We start from the raw sequence: 14,860 nt of genomic DNA, 5'->3' as shown, positions 1-14,860 counted from the left end.
ATTTACCTAGATAAGAGCACTTATATTTGCTTTAACACTCTTATTTTGTAAAAATAAGCTTTTATTTTAAAATCAATAAATAGTTCCACCCTTAAAAACAATTACATGAAACGTATGTGGATATTTGTTTTATAAATGAGAAAATGTTCATCCGAACTTTTAGCAATTAGACTTTGTCACAAGAAACCCGTTAACAAAATTGACAGCTCTCACTCTAGAAATGACCGCACATCTCTATTTTTTAATATTACTTTTAGCTAAGATGTGAACTCAGCCATTAATACACTGGAATTTTAATTCTTTTGATATTACTATTTAAGATCACTTATGGATCTTAAGGATCTTATGGATCTCACTAAGGATATAAGCTACATTATTTTAAACATGAGACATTACATTAAAATATGCGACATTTTATTTCAGACATGAGACATTTATCCACTACAGTATCTAATAAACACATTGGTATTTAAGAATTATATTTCTTTCACACATTAAATAAAGTAAAATTTATACTGCTGGAAGAGAGTACAGATCTTTTTTCCCTTTAAAATATAAATGACTTCTCTTTTTAAAAATAAGTGATCTGGCAGATGATACCCAATGAATGTATGTTCATTGATGATACCCATCAATGTATGTAGCTGTGATGGGTTAAAGTTTTGCTGCCCTTGACTCTTTGCACTCTCTCTCCCCTGATCCTGAAGTCAGAGCTAGACATCTCCAACAGTCAGGTAGGATAGGCAGCAGAGAGAGGGCTTTGTTATAGTTTACTTGAAGATATGCAATATATATGTAAGAGTTTGTCAGGGAGGTGATCAACACTGGTTCACCCACACACAAGTGTTAAAAAGCCAATGGCCTTTTTAGGAGTGCTTTGCTAAATTATTGTAATCATAAAGATTTTTTGAACCAATTTAAAAGATACATGCTCCACAAGACAGACTGACTATTGTGAAGATTTTAAAAAAATATTTGATACTGATATCAATTAAAATAATATTCAAGAGGGGAAAAATTCTAGGGAGGAACAAAAAAATACCCAAATAAAGTCAAGAAACATAACTGAAGATCTTAAATTTTGAAGTCTAGTCTACACTGAAAATTCACTAGTGGTGCCCTGGTGATATTAGGGCAAATCAGAGAAATCTGAATGAGGATGCTATTTTAATCATAACAAAGAGCAAAACTTAAGGCTAGAACAGATATGTATTTTCAGTGTATGCTTTTTTAAAGGGTCTAATTTTTATTTTCAGTGGAATACGTGATCCAAAGTTACCTATGTCTTTTAAGAAATTCCACTTTTATGCCGCATACACACACACCTCTACTCTGTGAAACTCCTAAAAAAGACAGTTTGCCTGAACATGACATCATATGAAAGTCTCTTTAAAGAATATATCATATGAAAATAGGGACTTCAAATAGTATGATGTAATTTAAAAAAATATAGTTTACTTTAAAAAAAGCCTTCTACAGAAATTCTTGAAATGCAGGATTTCACTTACTAAAAAAACCAGAGATCCGTCAAGTCCAAGCATCTGTGAAGATAAGAAAGTTAATTTTATTTATTCATCAGAAAAACTAAGCAACACATATCTAAAATAAGCCTCATAGAAGCCTCTTTCACACCAACTTTTAATGTCCAATACGGTCAAAAGCCTTTTTTATTGCTCAACCAACAGAACCTGGATATAAATTCTTAAAGATAGAAACTAAGTTTGCATTCAACACAGTAAACTCAGTTGATCAAAGGCAGTGATATACATGTGGAATATCTTAATACACATATTTATATATGGCAAACCAAACATATAATCAATTATTTTATATGTTATTTCTCTCCAAGGCTTTGAAGACTCTAACAAAGATTTTGTATTTACAAAAGTTTTAGTGATTGAACTGCTATTTAAAAACATGTTTAAACAACTCAATACTAAAATAAAAAAGCAATTTTTTTTTGCTTCCTAATTGCAAAGTATCAATTTGTGTTGCACTGAGAAAAGTCAGAGGTTAATATTTTACCTTCAATGTATAAAAGCAACTAGTAACAGGATAATGTTGCTACACTGTATGTTATTAAGTTTAGAACAGAATTGGTTTACAGCTAGGGAAGACAGGAAACAAGTCTTCCATCACTCTGCACAGCCGTTAGGGGAAGCATTCACAGAACAGCCAAAAACAGAGCATCTATTAAAAAAACCCACCAAACCAAAACCTCTGCTTTCCCCCCACTTCAAGGATTTCTTACGATTTCAATCCAGACACTCCTACTCCACGATTACTGCTGTAAAGTACCAGGTTCAAGGCTATTTTGTACCAAAATTTTGCACTAAGTTCCAAGATGTTAGAGTTGCACCTATTTTACAAAGTAAACCAAGATGCAAATTTTTTTGAAAATTCAGAAAGCTTGCATGCTACTTTCACAAGATGAAACAGCAGAAAAGCCTACCCCACTTTTGATACTAAAGGCCAACTGGATGTCTATTGCCTATGCCAGTACATAGGATTGGCAATGGTTATGAGAGTTTGCTGAAACAGATTTCTATATTCATGGAGAGCCATAAAAATATATTCAATTAGGAGTACATCAACATTTCCCAGCACATAAATTGGGTTCAGAAATATAACACTTTCGTCTTGAGATACACAGTAGAATGGTTCAGAAACCTGAATTTATGTATGCCCTTTTTCACTAAATACCTTTCAAAACAAACTAATAAGTTTTCACTAGATACAAACCAAAGATCAAAACCTGTCCCTTGTGATGAAAACTGTATTTCTACTACACTGCAATCAAGGCAACAACTATATCACAGCCTAGGAATACAGTGACCAGCTTTCTAACTGTCTGTCACAGGCACTAGTGACACTGGTAAATCACATGAAGCTGCTGTATCTACCTTCAGGTAGATTTTGCTGCACGTGGTGAGCTTTCAACTCAGATGTTGGCTACTTCTGAACCAGCTACAAAAAACTAGTTCTCGAGTGTCTACACTACTCTATGATTACAGTATACGTGGATCTCATGCTCTAATTATGGAATTTGTGATCCATAAACAAATCAGAAGCAATGTTACATTAAAATGCTCCATAATTTTTTAAGAAATACATTTGCCTTTTGCAAATATGTAAATTAGCCAAAATGTCCCACTCTCTGTTTTCTTTAGTTTAATGCCTTCATGAATACAAAAATTAAGCATTAAACTATATGTAATGCAACACCTATGTGCTCCTAATCTGGCCTAGCATCCACAATGCAAGCTGCAATTCATTTTTAAACCTGGCCAAGTTGCAGACTTCAGAAAAGTCTGGGCTAGAACATGTTTTAAGCTGCTACTATATTTCAAATCAAAGAAATGCCTTTTTGATAGTTAGCAAGTAGCATAACAACATTTGGTTTTTAATACAATGACTTTTTTAGGTCACTAAAGCCTCTTACTGATAGTTTTAATACTAAACAATGGTATCCAAATCTATCCCAAATGGATTTTAACACAGCAATACTACAAATTATTTCACATATGAGTATGAATTATTCAATTCAAGAAAATGATTCTTACTCACTCGCTCCCAAGTAAGCTCTTCTGCTGCTCGATCCCATTCCAAAGCATTCCAGTTCATGTCATCTGAGGAGACAACGGCCATTTTTACAGCTGTTAGATTCACCCAAAACAAGATGTAACCACTTCATACTATGTTTTAAATGAAAAAAACCCAAAACTTAAGTGCATAACATTCAACTCATAACTGCTGATAGCTTTTCAGCAAGCAAATGCTTCAGCACTCAAAAGAAACGTATGAAATTTGCAAAAACAAGATAAATAAGCTGAAATGGGAATTTACACAGCTTCCTTGAATTATGACAGTTCTATTTTCAATGGTTTCATTTATATTTAAAAAGAACTAGAACATAACTGTTTTGAGTCACCTGTTACCTTGTGCTCCATTGTTTGCATCTGCTGCATCTTCTACGACAGCATCTTCTTCATCTTCATTATCCTCCTCCTCTTCATCTACTTGTTCTTCTTGAATTTCAGGGTTCTCACCTACAACTACATTCTCAGCAGCTGGGTTAGCAGGTTGATCAAGCACAGCGTTTTCAACACCTCCATTTACAACAGCCTGAGCCTGCAGAAACAGGATTTAGTATTCAGTTAAACTGATCAACCTCTCTCTGTATTTTATCCTGTATATAGAAAAAATTAATAGTATTAAAAAATGTTAATAATGTATTTCTTAGATAAGCATTAAATTTGGGACCACTAAACCTTTTAAAAGAGGAAGAGAAACATTCAGACTTCTTCACAGAGTAGTGAGGTTGGAAAGGGCCTCTAGAGATCATCTAGTAAACCCACCTACTCAAAGCAGGGTCAGCTACAGCAGGTTGCTCAGCGCTGTTTCCAGTTGGCTTTTGAGTAACTCCAGACATGGAGACTTCACAACCTCTCTGAGCAACCTGTTCCAGTAGTTGATCACACTTACAGTAAAAAAAAAACAAAACACCTACATCTGGTTTTTTTGGTGGGTTTTTTTTTCTGTTTGAATGGAATTTCCTGTATTTTAATTTGAGCCTACTGCCTGTTGTCCTGTCACTCAATACTACCAAGAAGACTCTGGCTCTATTGTCTTTACATCCTCCCATCAGGCATTTATACACACTGATAAGGTCACCCTGAGCCTTCTCATCTCCAGGCTGAACAGTTCCAGCTCTCTCAGCCTCTCATCATATGTCAGACACTCCAGTCCTTTAATCATTTTTGTTGGCTCTTCACTGCACTCACTCCAGTATGTCCATGTCTCCTTTGTACTGGCAGAGCCTAGAGCTGGATACAGCACTCCAGATGTGGTCTCACCAGTGCTCAATAAAGGGGAACTCTCTTGATCTTATGAAAACTATCATTATATTAGAAAGAGGCTAATTCAGGGACAAGGCAAGTCAGTCATCAAGCTGAGGATCTCTACCTCTGTCTTTTAAAAATTGAGATTTATTACAAAAGAAAACAAAATTTTAATTATTGCCCCCCTATCCATGTACTGCTTATATCATCTCTTCTCCTGCCCAAGAGGCTCCTATAAGCACTAAAGGGGTGCATGTGTGTGTTGGGGGGTGGAGAGAGGGCAGAGAAGCTCCTACTTCAGAGGTTTCAACAAAACCTCCAACTGCTTTGAGACCAGTGAATTGTTACCTCATGAACTACTGAAATATTTACAGAAAAGACAAAATAAAAGCAAGCTGCATCTTCACTGACTATGGCTGACAATTCAGCTTTATATGCACACAATTATCTTAAAAAAGTGTAAAGATACAGACATAAGAATCTAAACCACGTTGAAGTTACTTTACAAAAATTATGCTAGAACAAATCCATCAACATTCCATTTCACAGAACTTCACAAACGCAACCAGTGGTGTCACTGAGTTTACACAGGAACACATGTTCAACTTCTGCTAACATACAAATAAAGATACTCTGCAGTAAAACAACATTACTGTTGGGTTCTGATAATGTATTTATTCACAAAAACACATATTCTAAATTTATCATGAACTAGTGAGCAGTTAAGTTTTACCTCATTTTGTTGACCAACACCATTGAGTGGCTGTTGCTGATTTTGTTCTAGCCACTGTGGTGCTCCTCCATGGACGATCTGTTCACGTAACCAAACAAGGCTGATAAATGCACACAGAGTGCATGTTACCACAAAACAGCCCTGCAAACAGTCAGCCAGTAAGTTCTCCCTGTTATAGAAAGAAAGAAAACACCACCATTATTGACAAATCTATTTTGCTAATAAGACTAAACAGTCATTGTTAACTACCACAAACAGATCCTCCTAGTCCAAATCAACAAATAAACTGGTATTTGTGCAAAAAGCTGTATTTATTTATGTGTCTAGGTGAAGACAGTATCTAGATGTGATTTTTATTTAATTTTAAAAAAACAACTGTTCAAAGAAGGTTTCTTTTAGGAAGGCTGTATGTACCTGTGTACAAATGGTTTTAAGCGCCAAGATAAACACTGATTTGGAAAAGGTTTTATTTCCCTCTGGTTTGGTTTGTGAAATTACTACTGTTTAAACATAAACATTCCTGCAAAACAGGATCTGACTCAGTATGGAGAAAAGCTTCAAGAGTAGTTCAGGAAAAACAATCTTCAAGAACAGCAAAGGAAACACAACAGTTGCTAAGTAAATGATTTGGTAGAGTTAAAGGTCTGTTTAAATGGCTAGATGCATAATATACAGTCCACTGAAACATTTTATCTGCTGAGCTACCCTAACCAAAAGAATGGAACTGCAGGGTTTGCCTCCGACTGTTCTACATTTCAAGTAGTCTTTTACCGCAGATATTTTATATAAACTACCCAGTAGTTTATATCCCAGTATACCTCTGTACTTTAAAATCTTAATCTATCAAGTCATACAAAACTGTAAAGCAGCAGCAAAACAAAGTTCAGTTAGCCAACTGAAACTAGGGTTTCATGCAATGCAAGAGGTATTTAAATTGGCTTAAGCAACCCTCATCCCTAATTCCAGGTACCCCCTCCCACTTGTTTCCACCCTTGCACTACTCCCTGACCACAGTGAATTTGCTCAGGAAACTAACGAACTACAATACGTTCTTTAAAATAAGTAAGGAATATGCCACCACAGTACTCTGCCACCCCCAAAGAAGTATCAGTCTCCAGGCTCTCCATGCAGCTGCACAAACACTTGTGCCTGCACAGCACAGTGAATACCATGGGGACAAGAAGTCCAAAATGAAAAGATGACACAAGATGCTATTCAAATTGACTCTGCCAAAGAAATACATGTCAAAGCACAGCTTCACATGCCATTAAAATCTGACACATACTTGAGTCCTTCATTTTCTCCCTAGACTGTAAAAGACACGAGAAGAGGTGCTCTAGGTTCACTTGTTTCAGATTCTTCTCAGAAAAATAAAAATAAAATCTACACTTACTGGGACATAACAGGAAAAATACTGTTACTAATCTCAAGCAAGCATCTCCCTCCACTAATAAAAATTAATTAAATGTAGAATGACCTGATGTCTCAAATCAAATAGCCCAACTGTGCTGAACCACACAGGACATTCATTCAAAATTTGCTTGACTTGCGACTGATCCTATTCAAACCGAATTTCAGTTCCTCAGGTTCAAGATAATGAAAAAAGTAAGAACCAGCCTGAAACTCTATTGTGTTGGTATTTACTGATTCGTCAAGTAATATTGATTTAAAAAAGACGACGACAGACAATATTCAATAGCATATAGCGACTGAAGCATTAAAATCTAAGTGACAACTAGAAGGCAATCTGATAAAAAAAAATCCCTATCACATAAGAGACTCAGAATGGATAAAATGAAAATTCAAAATATAAAAATGTAACAAAGCAAGAAGAATGTGACATTAATATTATTAGCAATATGTATTAATATTCTACTATGCGGCATCCGATTTAAATTGTAGGAAATTAACTTTTTAAATTAAGTGTAATTTTGCAGCATAAGTTTTCTTGACATCAAATACAAATCTTCATTAACCAGGGCCCATTTTGTAAAGTCAGTTTTCCATCTCCAAAGGTCCTGAATAACAGAACTTCAAAGTGAAATGATTTCTACTGTAATATGCTGGCCATACATCTTGTTATGCAAAGGGTAACGGGCAGCTGCTTGCATAAGGTGATGGAAGATAACAACCATACCTGGAAGAAAGTTCCAAAGCAACCATTTTCACACTAATCTGACTAGAAAAGTTATTTGTATCAAACTGTTTAAGTACTTACGTTGACAGAATATCTAATGGCAGTGTCAGTAGTGAGCTCACAGAGCCAGTAAACAAGCACTTGTAGATACGACCTGCATGAAGAAACAGAAGCATGGTATAAATTAGATTTTGGTTATAGTCTCACTTGGAAAGGACCATAGGTACCCTGTTTTCACCTGGTGTCCTAACTAAATTTATGGCAAGGAAAAAAAATCTCAACTTTCAGTGAACTAACAGAACTCAAGACCATATACAACCACGTGGAACAAAGCTGTATTTATTTTAGCTGAACATTCTTGATAATGTATACATTCAAAGTGTAAGAATTGCCATATAGGTTAGACCCAAGATTCATCTAGACCTGTCTCCAGCACTGGTCACACTGACAGATGCCTAAGGAAGGATATGGAAACAGGTTGAAGATACTTGCAGCAATACTTCCTCAGTACATTCTCATATGCTTCACGCAAAGCAGCTCAGTTCCTGTGCCATAATACCTCAGTGCTAACTAATCCTTGATGGATTTTTTCCCCCCATTAATTTGTTCAATCATATTTTGAACCTGTATAAACTTTTGGTATTATGATATCTTGTAGCAAGGAGTCTCACCATTTCATACTTGATGCTAGTTAATGTTAGCTTTTTACCATGATTCTTCAGTCACATAATCTTAAAAGTGGGTTTTCAATGTATATATTCTACTTCAGAAAATTAGGTTCAGATCTATAGGAGGATGACACAGCTGCTCAGAACAGGATGATGGATGAATTAAGGTACCCATACCCAGAAAGGCAATTCTTAAGTTTCTCATTCCACTCTTTAGGCAGGCATAAATACCCAAGTGTACCCTGGCACACTACGGTTTCTGTGACCTAGAATAAATAGCTCAGTTATTACCTCTTGGTTACACTTGTTTGGAACTTATAGAAAGTTTATGTTTCTACATCGCTCATGAATCAATCCACCAGAAATGCCCAAAGGGTCTACTGTTTATGCTCACCTTTTATATAAGACATAATATAGCACTTGGAGGAAGTTAAAACTTACATTCCCAGTGCAATCCACCCCTCCCACTGAAGTTCTGACATTGGACAGAAAATAATACAAAATATTAATACAAAATTCAAAGGTCTAGAGAAAGTTAGAACACAAAAGAAACCACGGCTGTAGCTGATCTAATGAAAATGTTCAGTCTCACTGTAGTCAGTACTACTAACACATTATGTTGAACAGTCACTGAATCAAATTTAGCAAGCTGATACTGATCCTCTGCTGCCAGTGAGTTTCAATAGTTTGCCTCTGCCTGCTATCTAGCTACATGGTGGGGAAACTTCAAAGGGTCAAGATACCACTGTGAACTCTGCCAGGCTGAAAAGGTCAAAGAACACAAGCCTTATAACTCCCGGTTATGCTACACTGGTAGAAAACCAGTGTAACAAAACTCATTCTGAGATTTTATGGAATAGGAAGGGAATTTTATTACACAAAATTGCTATGCAAACTGATCTCTAAGCAAGCTATTTTTCCTCACAGATTTCACTTGCTCAGTCTCATACAAGCACTAAGACATGTATGGCCAAGTGGTCTGCACAGGATCACTTGTGGGCAACACTGAAGACAAGGGACACCAGCTAGTAAATCCTCATCATATCTCTTGGATTCTTCTTGATTGGCATTTATGAACTGATTCCAGACTTGCCTTTCATAGTCTTCGTGAGTGGATGCCATTTGGGATCTTTGCCTCATTGTTTTGTTTCATCCCTCTCGAGCCTAAGGCAAAATTCACAGTTCTCCTGTTTTCCTTATCTGTATATCTTATAACTCCAGTCCTGTTCTTCATCTTCTTGACACCTTATCTTTAGTTTGTTTGTTTTCCCTCTTGATTTTAATGAAATCACATATACAGTGCTCTTTGGCAAACAGAAAATACTCCTTTTAGCCTTTCTTCTGCTGTTCTTCTGATGCTTATATACACAGTTCCATTCATACTTTACTCATGCCAATTTAAGTAGTTCTATTACACATCTCTACAATCTTAACCACTACACAGTTACATGAAACGTGTATACAATCATTCTCTTCAGCTATATTGTGGTTTGTTTTTTTTTTAATGGCAACTGAATCACTCCAGAAAAATACAGTCATGTGCCATATCAGTGTGTGAACAGTGATTTCTAAAATTTGAGATAAACGAGGCACTTCAGACAACCCAGCTCCCGCTCTAGCATTTCCTACTGCCTTAGTGTACACATTCACTTTACTCAGTGTGTACACCTCTTTCTTACCCCATGTACTATATAGGTACCTTGGGTATTTCACTCTAGGAACCATGCAGCTAAATGCAATTATCACAGAGAATAAAACCACTTGGATTTAAATCAGCCCAATTAATCCTACTTCTCTGAACAGATCATAGCAAACTGTATAACTGGCTTTTTTCATCCACTAATGTAAATATGCTTTGTGCTAACAGAATAGCAACAGCATATCAGAGCCTGCTGGGATTAGGCTGAGGGTATGCACAGAGAAATAAATTCCTTTTACTCAACCATATAAGATGGGTATGCAATAAAGAAGTGAAATTACCAAAAAATAATATAGAATTCATCCCACAACAGGATAACTGCATGACCAGCACGTTAATCCAGAAGACAGATTTGTTCAACCATACATCTCCTTTGGTACGGTTGACAAATTTTTTATGCTGCATCTTTTTCTTCCAGACATAAAACAATGAGAAGAATACTTCCTTGTGAAGGCAGCCACACATAATTATGTGAGCCATATGTCAGAAACAGGGGAGGCAAAAGATTAAAAAGTATTTAAATATTACAGAAAATTAAAGATTACATTAAAGGCACTTCATGTAAGAAGACAAGACCTCCACAAAATCACATCCACGAGACAGATCCTGACAAATTTCAAAAGTAAATACATTTTTCAAGGTTTGTTAGACTGAATGGCTCTATCATTTTGGATATCTTCCTGTGCAAATATGTTACGCTTCACAGTACATTCATTTTTAAAGGAATCCATAAAAAGGGGTACATGTGCAATGTTAGGAACAGAAATTGAGACAAAGTAAAAAAAAGTGGTCACTTGTAAATCAAAGTCGTTGGCTTAGTAAATGAGTATTAAAAACCAAAAATGACATTTGTAAAAAAAACCCCAAAACTATATAACTAAGTTGCAGGTGGTGACTTCTGGTACCATTTTAGTATTACTGAAGAGCCAGCATCAGGTTTTCAGACAGTTATGAAACATAACTACCTTAATTAATCTGTTGAACATGATTTTGCTGTCCTTTAGAAGTTTTAGTAAGAAAACTGTATAACATTTGCATTTTTAAAAACAATGGTAGAAAACCATGATTCATCTAAAAACCCAAGGAAGAAATTGGAAATATTTTTTAGTTTCAATGTAAATCTTGTTTACTCCATGCCCAGAAAAGCTCTTTTTCTTGCACAGGAAGGACAGGCTGCAGAAACAGGATCACTCTTTCATAGCTGATGCCAGTATCGTGCTATTCTCAAACCAAGCCAGTGCCAGCCACAAATAAAAGCATAGAACATACTGACAAACTACCTAGGGAGATGCATTTACTGGCTCCCTGCTCTTTTTTTCAAGAGGTATATTACTGTTTGTAAAGATGCACTTCCAATCATTTCCTTGACTGAACACTATATCCCTTTTGCCTTTTTTAATCTTCTTTATTTTTAGCTTGTTGAAACATCAATAGTTCTCTGTCCATTTGTATTTTAAAAGTAAATTTCAAACTGGATACTATAGTAATTTAAATGTGTGCTTTCTTTTTCTATTAAATTCTTTTACTACTTATAGTAGTAGAGTTTCACTAATCAATTTATGTATGACTATAAAGGAATTTCACTTTTCACACTAAAAAAAAATACTGCACTTTCATTTACAGATGGTTAGAAAAAACAGGACAATTCTCCTAATCTAATATTAGTATACAGTATAAAATAAAAACTTCCATGTAAATTTTAAAGAAGATAATTGAAGAGAGGCATTTTATTGGAATATGAAGTTTAAAAGCCCTTCTGTGCATTTCCTCCTACCTCTTAACACCTTCCTGCATTGCACTACCGGCTTAAGAGTCAAATAGCTAGAACTTCTGAGTGAAAATAAGTGAAAATGTATTTGAATTTATGATTTATTTTATTTAAATAAACGAACAATGGTCTCACAAAACTCTGTTGCAGGAAGTGGCATATTTTCCTGCCTATAAGAGTATTACAGTACAAAAAATTAATACTTACATGCAGTAAGAGGTACTACTCCCAACCATGCAAAGGCCACAAGTGTATAATGAAACCAGTATCGTATTGCTGTGCCAATACTCGTAACCAGTCCAGCAAAGATGTCTTGGATAGGAAGCCGTGAAGGCATATCTGGGGAATAAACTGTGTAGAAGAGGCACTTATGAAATAATTCTTCCTTTAAAGAAGCATTTATGTAGAAGTCCTGCCAACTACAAAATGTTTGTATTTGACAAAAGCTTACTAGAAGAATAAGCATATTTTATAGATTCCCAAGAGATAACCCCAAACAAGTAACAAAAAACCCCTTCACATCATGTATTTGTTACATTGTGTACTGAGTGGAATGGGAAAATTAATAAATTCCATGCTAGTTTTTGAGTTAGAGAAGTTTTATTAATACCTTTATTTATCAACTGTAAACTCTGATTATCTCAAAATAAGCTGAAGCCTGCAAGAAAAAGCAGATTCTAAATTCAGTAGCCCTCCCACTCAGCGTTACCTCAAAGATATCCCTGTCTGTTACTTATAAACCTAATTCAAGAAAAGAGCACAAGGAACAAGAGTAATTAGCAATTTTGCATACTGTCAATTTGTTTGGACTAGATAATTTAGATTCCACTTGCTATCCAACAGCACAAAAAAAAAAATCAGGAAAATGAAAGTGCCAACAGACAGGAAAACTGAAGGGAACTGATTAAGTATCTTCAGACATTGGAATTTACACAGAATGACTTTTACTTTCAACAGATATCTATTTCACACCATGCAAGGTTTCTTCTAAGGTGTCACTCCTATTACAGAACATAACGCAAAACTCAGCCTGTATAGACATTTTCACAATAGTAAATTTTCTTGACTTTTTAAATTAAACACCAATATATTACCTAAACCCATCCCTACTCAAAAGCCAAGAAAAACAGTGACAGGGCTTCTTCTTTTGCAAACAATTAGAAAACATCTCTCTCTACCAATTTCATTACATTTAGTTAGCTTCTACACAGTTATATGGATGCCAAGAAGCAGTAATGCACAGTATCAGTAACAGATTTGAATACAGAAGACAAACTACAGTTAGGAGTTGCACAAAGACATTGCTGCCTGGATGTTTAACAGTTATGTTGGAAACAGCTAAGCTTGAAGACTTTAACACATTTAATTAAAGGACAATTTTTTAAAACATCACATAATTTTAACTACATAAGGGAACTCAATTTTTATAAGGGCTACTAGACAAAAGTTTTCCTTCCCTTTCATGGACAATCCTTCGACTTAAAAGTCCAAGAAACACGGCTTCATGCAATCTACCTGCACCCCCCCTTTTCTCTAATGAACATCCCTGCTACTTTTACCTACATTCCTAATCATCCTTTTACTAATCTCAGACAGGAAGCCTCTACAGGAGGAAAAACCTCTTCTCTCCAGGGATATTTCCCTAAGTTTCTGTATTGTAAAGAACTCCAGAACATAGAAAGCAGCATCAACGTGCAGAAGTAGCCAAAGAATGTAGAATGTTTGGTGCATTTCAACAACATGTGGATTATGTTTGACACAAAGTAACAACAAAACAGGACTCAAACACAAATTGCAACTGGTTTTAAATTTCGAAGGTTCTTAGTTGTCAGGTAACTAGCAAGGAACTGGAATTTGTAAAAAAAAAAAAAGGACTAAAAATGTAACACTAGGGAAGCGTAGCTGTGAGAACACAGAGCAGTAAATTTTGACATATAAATTTTGACATTTAAACATATTTTGACACTGTCTACCAATTTACAATTTTCTTATTACAGAAACAGATGTAGTATACAAATTGGTAGTACCATAGAAAATGCCAGTTGAAGACTTAGTAACCATCTCAGCTCACACTGAACAAACATTCTGGAAAATTATCAGAGGAGACAAGCAGACCTTTGTTAAGGGTTCCACAAGAATACCTACCTAGAGTATATTTGTTACACACTTATGGTATCACTTGGACAAAATTGAACTCAGCAGATACTTTGAGGCTTATTCTTTTCATTTTCAAAAAAATGTATTTTGATCAACACTTTGGAACTACAAAAGAGGCTACAAGGAAAACATTAACTATGCATTAAGCATTTATTTGTTAGGGGGAAGTTGGGAGGGTTTAAAGTTCTAAAAAAAAAAAATTACATCTTTGAGGAATTACTGAACACTCACACAGGGGATTGTAAAAAAGGATGCCTATCCTAACTCAGTAAAGCTGAAGTGGTTATAAACATTAGCACCTCTACACACTCATTTTTCTAAAGGCTTTAGGATTACAAGTGAGCATTCAAATAAATGCACAATGTAGCTACTACTCAGAGAAGACAAGCTACATCCCCCAAATTTTAACAATTTGGTGATTTTTTTATGATTTCAGGAGCTGGGGGCACGGGGGGTGGAGGGGAAGACTGCTGCTTTTCCTCTGCTTTGCCACACCTCAAAATATGTAAAGCTTCTACCACTAGAAGCTTTATACCATGATGATAAGATAAAGCCCTTCTATGTCCTACAACATTCGGGTAGGTGAAATGCAAGAATTCCTAGCATGACAGGAACCCCTGGTGTGCAAGCACACTGCAGCGCTGAAGCTTGCTGCCAGTGATTTTCATAGCTAATCCCCCTACTTGTGTCTCTCATCTACCACTATTTTTCTCTCCGCATTCCACCCCCTTTTATTGAGTCCCCACTACCAGTGTGAGGCCTGAGACTTTGACCCCTGCCACTGCAGTATACATCCTCTTCATTCCCTTTCACATACTTGTCCTCCTTGTCCTTCCTGCATCCCTTAATTCTCATCC

General features: G+C 35.7%; 1 protein-coding gene across 2 annotated transcripts in view; it reads right to left on the bottom strand.

The window, feature by feature from the left end:
- Positions 1–14,860, bottom strand: part of MARCHF6 (membrane associated ring-CH-type finger 6) — a 54,645-nt gene that overhangs the window by 27,518 nt on the left and 12,267 nt on the right. For both annotated transcript variants that reach the window (XM_072853086.1, XM_072853085.1), the window contains exons 4-9: positions 12,054–12,197; positions 7,793–7,865; positions 5,575–5,743; positions 3,939–4,131; positions 3,568–3,629; positions 1,509–1,541 (exon numbers count right to left, since the gene is read on the bottom strand). In XM_072853086.1, coding sequence (XP_072709187.1) covers positions 1,509–1,541; positions 3,568–3,629; positions 3,939–4,131; positions 5,575–5,743; positions 7,793–7,865; positions 12,054–12,197 — 674 coding nt within the window. The remainder of the gene's footprint in view (positions 1–1,508; positions 1,542–3,567; positions 3,630–3,938; positions 4,132–5,574; positions 5,744–7,792; positions 7,866–12,053; positions 12,198–14,860) is intronic.

Source organism: Ciconia boyciana, chromosome 2 (genome assembly GCF_034638445.1).
Source record: "Ciconia boyciana chromosome 2, ASM3463844v1, whole genome shotgun sequence".
NCBI classification, from domain to species: Eukaryota; Metazoa; Chordata; class Aves; order Ciconiiformes; family Ciconiidae; genus Ciconia; species Ciconia boyciana.
Note: the sequence above shows the minus strand (reverse complement) of the source record. Positions and strands in the feature narration are given on the sequence as shown.